General features: G+C 37.2%; 1 protein-coding gene across 1 annotated transcript; it reads right to left on the minus strand.

The window, feature by feature from the left end:
* Positions 1–1,023: 1,023 nt before the first annotated feature.
* On the minus strand, positions 1,024–9,768 carry LOC113225960 (glucose dehydrogenase [FAD, quinone]-like). The gene is made up of 4 exons (XM_026458447.1): positions 9,676–9,768; positions 3,875–4,047; positions 3,518–3,648; positions 1,024–2,806 (listed from the first exon to the last, which is right to left on the minus strand). The coding sequence occupies exons 2-4, from the start codon at positions 4,032–4,034 to the stop codon at positions 1,223–1,225; spliced, it is 1,875 nt and encodes a 624-aa protein (XP_026314232.1). The 5' UTR covers positions 4,035–4,047; positions 9,676–9,768; the 3' UTR covers positions 1,024–1,222.
* Positions 9,769–10,455: the final 687 nt, after the last annotated feature.

The following is a 10,455-nucleotide window of genomic DNA, read 5'->3' on the forward strand; positions in this document are numbered from 1 at the left end:
TGCGGGACTATGTTGAGTGTGTGCGTTATTATATATTTTTTTAAATTACAGGAAGACCGTGACGGAAGTTATTTAGATCAGATAAAGCAAAAAAAATGCCTTTAAAAATATATAATAATAAACGGTAAGTTAAGGCGCTGAATAGAGGTGTTGGCGATTACACCACCGACAAGAGCCTCACTCTTAAATAAGAAGAAAAGTCTGTAGTAGAAATTGTAATTATCAGTTCCAATCAATTTCAAATTTCTTTGAATCGAGACTCATTACCACTATTGTATGAACTGACAGGACAAACTTCATGAAGACAATGTAGAAAGCCAAGATATGCTGCAAATATTAAATTATTGTATGAGCATTTTGTGTATCCAATTTTATTGCTAACAAGTTTCCTCAAGGCTCTAATTGTTTTCTGAGTGTTGTCTTTTTCTTACACGTAATGAAATCAGTGCCTTCACTTACCATGTTCTTGAAATAGTATTGCTAATAGTTTATTCATTGCTGAAACTGGAATTTAATCCTTTTTTTCTATCCTGTTGTATTTTATGTTGTGAGTAATTAATGACTCTATTACTTGCTGAATATTTGAGAAACAGGTCTTATTGGGGCTTGCGATGTGCCCCATTGAATACAGAGATTTAAATTAGATGCAAGTCAAGTACTATACTAAAATAGGAGTAACAGACTATTTCTGATTGTTTTCCTGAAATTCCCTCACAGTCGGGCTAGCCAGTAAAGATGATTCATATATAATTTCTATATAATTATATAATATTGTTGAATCTTAGGCTATGCGTACCTTATCTAAAAAGACTCGGATACTCCTTTATGGAACTACACTACTTTACTGCTTGGATGTAACCAAACCTATGCGTTGAAAATCTTTGTGTACATTTATTCAAGTTTATTTCATTCATAATAAGTAATCTTTTGTCATTCTTATGTTCAATAGAATATGTTTTTAAGTTGTTTTTGATAGGAATCTCAAAGATTCCTATCTATTACCGGTTATTATTACAAAAGAAATATAGTAAGTCTTACAACAGGGAAATAAAGTGTTTCTCACTATAGTGCAATATTTCAAACAAATGGTTATATTTTATTGGCAACTTGTACATTAATGCTAAGTAATTTGTCTGGTTTATTATAAGTTTCAACAATCAATTTTTTGCTAATAATTCCTGTCGTTTGATTTCACTCATCTTTTATTTACATGCTTACTATTCTATAGTTCCGTATGTCGTTGTAGCCACGATTGCTTAATCATATCGGCTCCTTTTTCTCCAATCATTACCGTAGGTGCATGTGTGTTACCTCGAACGATGTTAGGCATTATACTGGCGTCTATCACTCTTAGATTCTTCACTTTTCGTACTTTGAGTTCACTATTCACCACAGCAGTTTCATCATTATCAGGACCCATTTTAGCTGTTGACGTAGGATGATACAAAGACGTTGTCAATTCAGATGACCAACATTTCAAAAATTCGTCAGAATTTTTATCATATTTCCTACACGCATCTAGGTCTAACCATACTTGTTCGAAACCTACACCTTTTATTGTTTTTGTTTCACCGATTTTTAAGCCATGTTGTTTAAAACTTCTCATTATAGTCTCTAAGTCTTCAGGTTCATGAAAATAATTAGCATAAATTAATGGATGTTCGAATGGATCTGTACTTTTCAATAAAATCTTTCCTTTAGACTTCGGACGTAACAATACAGCAAACGCTGATAATATTATATTTTCTTCATTTATTTCTTGAAACTTTTTTTGGAATTCATCACTCATCTTGTGTTTACTATATAAATCCAGAAAATTAACTGTATTTGGAGGGAAAAATATGTAATGATATTGCATATCTGGGCTGGTTGCTTGACGGTCTGTAGTGTTCATGAAAGATATGACTCTGAACGGTGAAGTGCTAGCTAGTAGGCCTTTCCTTTCAAGCAGAAATTGTACAAACATTCCCACAACGTTGCCGAAAGATGTCATGCTTTTATCAGCTGGTAATTTATGGTATATAGGAACGAAAGGATGGTCTTGTAGATTTTCTCCTACTGGCAAATCAGCTTTGACGTCAATGCCAAGTTCTTCTAAGTGCTTCTTTGGTCCTATACCTGATAACATTAATAATTGTGGAGTATTAATCGCACCTGCTGATATAATAACTTCTTTTCTAGCATTTATTCTAATTTCCTGGCCATCTTTGTTTACTACTACTCCACTGACAATATTCGTTCCTGGCTTAAACAATAATTTGGTTGCCAGAGCGTGTTTGAGCACATGAAAGTTTTTTCTATCCTTGATTGGTGATAAAAACGCTCTAGCGGTGCTTTGTCTAACTCCGTTGTAGACATTAGTAGCACTTTTAGAAATACCCATTTGATTAGCCCCGTTAATATCGACTTCAAGTTTAAGTCCCAGTTCTACTCCAGCTTGGATAATCATCTTTTCGAAGTCGTGTAAATCTTCCTGGCTTTGATCTACGTACAAGTAGCCTCCCTTACTGTGGTAAATTTGAGTTGTGTCTGTAAGAATTTCGCTATAATTCTCGCTTTTTTTGAAGTAGGGGAGGACTTCTTCGTAACTCCAGCCTTTATTCCCTGCTGCAGCCCATTCATCATAATCTAACTTATTTCCTCTAACGTAGAAAATACCATTTATGCTACTGCAGCCTCCAAGAACCTTTCCTCGAGGCCACGCGCAGTTTTTGGTGTTATAGCTTCTACAGGCATTTTCTTGTGGTACATTCCTGTACCCCCAATCTGTACTGGAATCGATATTGCTGAAGAATACCTGAGGTATCTGAAATGGTACAAAATAACTTACGTTATAATCCTTCAAAAAGTCTATTATTATTTCTATCGTCAAGCAGTAACGCTATAAGCAAATAGAATTTCTAAACTTCATGTGTCAGCGTAACGGGATCAGTGGCAGAGCCCTCCAGAAAGCTCTGAGTAGATTGTACTGCAGCTATTATGGGTAAGCGTGTCGTTAACCACGAGGCGACTGGTCATCATAAAAAACTGATTATTGCTACTTTTCCATCCTAAGGCTCAACTCACACTGGCGCAGATTCGAAGCGTCGCGACGCATCATTATTTTCGCATATAGCATATTCATCTCTATTTTCACATTGTTAAGGTACAAATTTGTGTTATGCAAATATGGAATCGCGCGCCGACGCGAGACGACACACGCCTTCGCGCGTCGACGCTTGGTTAAAGTCGAGCGGTTTCGCGCGACTCTTGCGCGCAGTGCCCCGAGGACGCTAATGTGAGCATCGTCGCGCGATGACGCGCGTCGCCATGCGTTGTAGTTGCTGTGCTGTGTGAGTTGAGCCTAAGGCAAACGCTTAGAGTCGTAATGTCCTATTTCAAAATCTATTTAAAAAATGATAGGTCAAAATATGTAGTAAGTATTTTTTAGAGATTTCATTTTTTTGTGTAGATTTTTTGTTACCCCTGTGAAAGCTACATTGCATCATATATACAATCTTACTACTTTGCCACTTACTTCAGTAGATAAGGTTGGGTTCCCTCCAGACTCTATGAGTAAGACCTTCCAGTCGAGAACTTCGCTGAGCCTATTCGCCACCACCGATCCAGCTGATCCAGATCCAACCACAATGAAATCGTAATTAGGATCTGAAATTTATTATATATCATTACTGTATAATCGATTTTGAGGTTATGATTGTCAGTGTATTGATTTTTTTTATGGAAAAGAAAACTTTTTTCGATTTAAATTATATTGATGCATGCAATAGATGATTTCACCTGAAAGACGTTCCTTCCTTCGTTTGTGCTTGTCGTTTATTTTAGCATTAAGTGCATACCCCAATAGAATTATTATAAAGGCGGTGTAACTTACCATCAATAACAATTTTTACAGCGTCGTCAGGCCACAAATGGTCTCCTACCAAAGCGCAGTGCGCAGCCATGATGGTCTGCAGCGTTTGCGCAACTGCAGGTAGCAATTGGTAGCTGTTAACAATAGTCGTCGTGAGCGCCGGGTCGCATGCCCACGTCATTTTGCATAAGTTTCTGAAATTGTCAATGTTTGCGGTTATAGTATTGTTGGTTGTGTTTCTTGCCTGGTTGTGTTGCGTAGTATGTTGGCTTGGAGATTTGCACGCTGTTCAGACCAGGTCAAAGTAACGATCTGTAAGGTATACTGTCAGACCCCTATCATCGTCATCGCGTCATTCGCGTTCAATACAAAATATTTTTAGAGATACGAGGGGCGACTGAAAGGTAATCTCTGGACTATGTCCAATTAAAAATAATACTCACCACTATGGTGACGAATTCTTCATTTATTATATTTTTAAAATTAGTGACACTCTTTTGTTTATTACGTCTTGCCGTTTAAAAATTTTGTAAAGGAGCAACAACTTTTTTTATTTATTTTAGTAACGAATGATGTAATAAGTGTAAATTTCTATGTACGGACGATGGCACATCAGACTACACATTTTTGTTCGAAAATCGCCTCCAGTGCAACGAAACAAGATACGTCAATGTGTTCAATGTGTAGCTTGATGTGCTGGCGTGTGCACATTCCCTATTACATTTCAAATCGAAATAAAAAGTAGCCACAGTCGTCTTTTACTTCATACTTAGCTTGACCATTTTTCAGCCGCCCATCGTGTATATTTAAATTATCGAGATACTGTAGTGCATCGGAAATGTTTTTATTAGCAGATGGGCTTCTGCTGTGCTCAGAAAGAGAGTTCTCAGACAGGAAGTGTTCGAAAATACTAATAGCATTATAGCTGCTATAGCTGGTAGTTACGACTCGTCCGTGCTGCCACAATAGCGAGCTTTACACAGACACTCTATCGCGCGTGATATAGCAATCGTGCGCGATTGAGCGCGCGTGTAAAGACGTTGGAAGGGAAAGAACGCGCGATTGCACTCATCAGTCGCGAACGCAATTGCGCATTCCAACACGCGCCATTTTCACGGGGTCTATCCTGCGCTATTAGCCTTTACACGGACACTCTTTCCGTTGTAACAAAAACGAACACGAGCAACCGTGCGCGTAAGAACGTTAGCTTCAAAAATTTGAAACAGGTAATCGCGCCCGATTGCGCGTGCAAGCTTTCCCGCGCGCAAGCTTTCCCGCGCGCAATTTTGTACGCTCCTTATCACGCGCGATAGTGTCTGTGTCAAGGTCTGTTAGGTCTCAGTTATAATAGTTAGCAGATAATGGTATTTATTTGATGTTAAAATGCGTTAATGTTATTTAATTTCTTATTCTAATTTTAAAATGTTGTATAATGACAACATTTTAAATTTAAAGGATTAGTTTTCTGAAATAAATAATAATTCTTATTATTTGTGCAGAGTACGCCAGGGTAGATGCTACCGCTTTATCGACTACTAACTCCAAACAATGAGTCAAAAGGGAAGGGTGGTATACCTAATACAGACTACCACCCTTCAGTAGCTCCCATGGGTGAAACATAAAATCTCCTGTTTCTATCGCGATTGTTAAGGTGGGTATCAATTACGTTCGCGCACCGACTGTGCTCCGCCATCTGTAATTGCTCCATTAGTGGATACGTTCCCATACAACGTTGTAAGTTCTCATGCACGCTCTGCGGTGAGTGCTCCGCGTGTTGGTGGTTTTTGCGCGAACGCAAGTAAGCAAGTCGTTTTTGGGTGTCACGATCCGCGATCCGCTAAGATTTTTTAAGTTACCGCGAATTCATCGCCATGAAGTGGTCCGAAGAGAAATATTTAGCTCACAACAAAACAATCAATTGAAATGTATGCCGCACTCTTGTTACTAATTCTGAGGACGACATGTTTGCTCAACGTTCAAATAAAAACTGTGGACCAGATGCATCTGGTCCACAGTTATAAGAAAACCGAATGGTTTCGGTTTTCTTATAGTGATGCGCGTAACGTCTCAGATACCGTAATGGATATCCACTTTACACATCGGAAATGAAACTATATGTTCCAATCGAAATCGCGTATATTTGTTTTTTCAAACAAACCAACGTTTCGGGCTCTTAACAGGTCTTTTTGTCAGTGTCTCCTGTGTCCGTTCGTAATTACATTTATTTATAATTTATTTTTTTTATAGCCTTTTTTTAACCTAAGCTTAAAATACTTTATATTATGAGTTACTAACTGATTTCAATATTAAAGTATAAGGTGTTCAATTTATTTTTGTGTAAGGACAGCTACTAAAAATAGGTAGGTACAGAACGTTTCATTTGATCCCTTTGTAGCTTGAATGAAATAGATCTAGATAGGTTATATACTGATTTGTTAAATGTCTGATTTTGATTATGAAACTACAAATAGCTCAAGGGCGATGCAGGCACAATAATATCTAGGAATGGGGCAGTTGCCCAGAGATAAAACTTGACCTGAGACCGTGGCGTATTCTAAAATAATTCAGTTATAATAACCTAATTTGCCTTAATGACGTAATTGACTTCTTAACTTATTATTAAAGACTTCGTTTAGGTTAACGGTGTTACCAAGAGAATAAATTGCTAAGTAATTGTCAAGGACAATGATAGTATATGTTTTCATATATTAGTATTTTTAATGGCAAATTTTGATCAAAAATACTAAATATGAAAAAAGCGCAGTCACCATACTATTTAACATCACATAGGTCTTAGTCTATATTCTTTAATTTCAAAACGCGCGGTCAACAGGTACACTCTCAGTGCCTATAATAATAAAAGCGAGGCGCGACGCGCGAATAACGCAGCGATAAGGCGGCGATCCCTAAGTAAGTAACTAAAACACTTTTGTTATGGAAATCGGAAACAACGACGGTACCACAAGCACACAAACAAAAGTTGGATGTTCTACATTTTCCGGCCGGGGATCGAACCCGGTACCTCACAGATAGCGACACCATGAAAACCGGTGTGCAAGCCGCTCGACCCGACCACTGAGGCCGTCATATATGAAGGAATGTGTGGGAAGGTACCGGCATTGCTAATGGCGTCGTCAGCCAACATATTTATATTATTTTTACAAAACCACCGCACATAGTCATTTTTACTTGACGTAGGCGAAATCATCTATTATTTCGATGGGGCCGTAATATTTAAAAGAAGAAGGAGAACGAATGTATGAGTATCAAGACGCAAGATTCGAATATATAAGTGGAATGAACTTTAAAGGACTTGTGTAACATACAAACTAGATACAATGCAGTGTCTGCGGGTATTCCGAAGACATTTTTGGCTTGTATCTAGTTTGTACGTTTCATGGGGCATTCATTAACCATTATTCTGCACTGTAGTCCGCCTTGCCGTCGGCTGCGTAATGCAGGATTATGAATGTAGTCAAAGCCATCCTGCAATCCTGCGAGATCCATAAGTGGGCCATATGCAGGATGGTGTGCGCGGCGGACTGCCGTGCAATTAGTGAATGCACCGTTTGCAATTGGCACAATGTACATTGTGTTCGCCGACAATGTACGGACAACGGCACATCAGACTACACATTTTTATTCGAAAATCACCTCCATTGCAACGGAACAAGATACGTCAATGTGTAGTTTGATGTGCTGGCGTGTGTACATTAAGTTTATTGCTTTATTATGAACCTTTATTTCGCTGATAGTTTAATTATATTCTAAATGTTACTTTTTATTATATGTTCAGTTTTCAGCGTAGCCTCAAACTTTTCATGCTAAACCGTATTTGCTTCTTGTGTGATTTTTTTTAAGTTTTTTTATAGCCCCGTACTAGGGAATCCCTGTATCGCGGGTGCCATGACACACACATAGACAACCACAAATGACACCCAAAGTCACAACAGAAATAAATGTAGGCCATACATTCTCCCGACTCGGGAATCGAACCCGGGACCTCTGCGTGGCAGTCCAGCATGATAACCGTTCGAACATGGTTCGGCAACGTAGGCAGTTTTGAACTTACCTCACTACTAGTCACCCAGTAATTAATATGTTTTATAAAAAAAGACAAACTAGCTTTTAGCTTTCGAAATATTAACCTGAATATACGTATACTTTTGACACTTATGAAAAATATTGTGGACAAAACCATGTCATTAAAGTTTGAAGCATGGAGTTATTAGTTCATTTATGTACATAGAAAGAAAACCGCCACTAAATATATTGTAAAACACATTTACTGGCTATGCTACTAAATTTAAAACATGTTGTATATACACTGTTGAAGTGCATAGTTAAACAAGGACCTATGGTCATAATTATAATGGTCAAATAAATCCTTTAAGCCAGAAAAAAAAAGAATAAACCGTTCAAATTGTACCTATACCTATTCAAATCACTTTAATAATCGAATTTAAGGGAAGTAAATTATTACGTAGATGGTCATAAATACCCATTGCCGAGTTGCCGAGTGCCTGGATGGCTTTAACCACAGATCAATGGCTTTAACCATGAAATATATATTTTTTTTATTCTTCTTCCCCAGTCCTGTCAACCCAGTAATAAGAATGCAGTAATGTCAATGTTCACTCTAACACAATCAATAAAGATATACTCGTATTTTTAACGACCGACTTCAAAAAATGAAGAGGTTCTCAATTCGACTGCATTATTTTTTTTGTATGTATGTTACGCGAAAACTCCGGTTATAATAATGATTGGTGAACTGATTTTGATGATTCTTTTTTTTTTTGCTGGAAAGTCGGTACCTCAGTATTGGTCCAATTTAAATTTGAAGAAAATATTCCACCTCTAAGGGTGGCACACTAGGGGATGAATCGGGTTTCGCGCACTTTCCAGTAACCGATTTCAATAAACCTTGGCAAATAGATGTAATTCCACGAACTTTTGAGATCGGTTTTTAGTACTCTGTTATTTGAAGGTACAAGCAAATCCTATGAAAGTCAGAACTTCATCAGACTGTACCGCTGGAACGTTACTCTGATTGGATGTTGGTAAGCTATAACGTGTCTACCAACATTATCATAGTTTTGCGAAAATAGCACCTAAAGATTTTATCTGTCGTTTTTGATGGTTTGTTTCAAAATTTCCTTGTAGAATGAAAACGTTTGCTGAATGAATGGTTTACGTGTAACATTCCTTTTGATCAAAAGGAATGTTACACGTAAACCATTCACTTACATTTATTCACTGTAGTCACAGTACCCCACAAATACATATGTTTTCGACCTTGCATTTAGTTTCTTACGACTTATCTGGGAACATAAGCTACGTAACCAAATATTATTGTAAAGTTTTTAATAATTATTATAATGTTTTTTATAAAAAAAAACCGTCCTCAAAATTTTGTGGAATTACGTCTATTTGCCAAGTTTTTTGACATCGGTTAACGGAAAGTAGGTGAAATCCAGTAAACCAGATTCATCCCCTAACCTGCCACTCTTAGAGGTGGAATATTTTCTTCAAATTTGAATGTAATCACTAATGAGGTACCCCTTTTTCAAGAAAAAAACAATCATCGAAATCGGTTCACAAACGTCGGAGTAATCGCGTAACATACACACAAAAAAAAAAAAAGTCTCTAATATTCCTTAAGTAAAACTGTTAAAATAGTTTAAATTGTCTGTAGTTTATTTGGTGTTGCGGTGAATATACTCGTAGTTGATTATTTTATGTCTTTTTATCAATCGAAGAAACTATTTAAATAACGGTAAAAACTAAACTGTATGTAATTTAAATAGAAAGCCTCTCACCTTCACACAGTTATATTGAAAATGACCAACTAAAAAAATACTGGCACAAAAAAAGAAGACACTTCCGGCGCTCCAAACGTGCACTCGGTGAATGCTAGCAAAGTGTAAATATACCCAAGTTAAACTGGTTTAGATTGTTAATAACTCAACTTATAATACTATAAACGGATAAATTTTGTTTATGTTATGATACGTTTTATCTATTCTGTTTGTATGTAGGTGTCATAGATAAAAAGATGTAATATTGTGTAATTTAATTAAGGAATATTATATTGATTCACGGCTTGATGTATCGGGACACATTCGTCTTTTGTGGGCACGAGTTCTTTCGCCGTTCGTCGCGATAGGTGAATGCGGGTTGTAGACGTTTTATTTATTTATTTACTTTAATTATGTCGTTGTTGTTATGTTACGTTATTTATGCCTTCGAAGCAGTTTCTGTTTAGTCATCTTTGCTGAGCTACCTTCGGGTTGATACACCCGGAGCTTGAACATCGTCCGGACTAGGACGAAGTATTTCTGCTACCTTCGCTGCACGGCTACCAATTGCTCCTCGTCCTGTGGCCTTCCTTCTGCGCCGGCAATTATGTGGATTATTGAAACATGTTTCCGAAGATATTTTTGATCAGTTATGTCGGAGATGAAGATTTCCTAACGATATCTATTAAATTAGTAATACAGTGACAACACTGGTGATCACGAATTTCCTCCACATAAATTCATGATCCTATTTACTGCCCTGCGCTAATTGTGGATACCAATCCATGTTTTTGAAGACAT

This window comes from Hyposmocoma kahamanoa, unplaced genomic scaffold, assembly GCF_003589595.1.
Source record: "Hyposmocoma kahamanoa isolate Upper Pololo Valley unplaced genomic scaffold, ASM358959v1 180, whole genome shotgun sequence".
NCBI classification, from domain to species: domain Eukaryota; kingdom Metazoa; phylum Arthropoda; class Insecta; order Lepidoptera; family Cosmopterigidae; genus Hyposmocoma; species Hyposmocoma kahamanoa.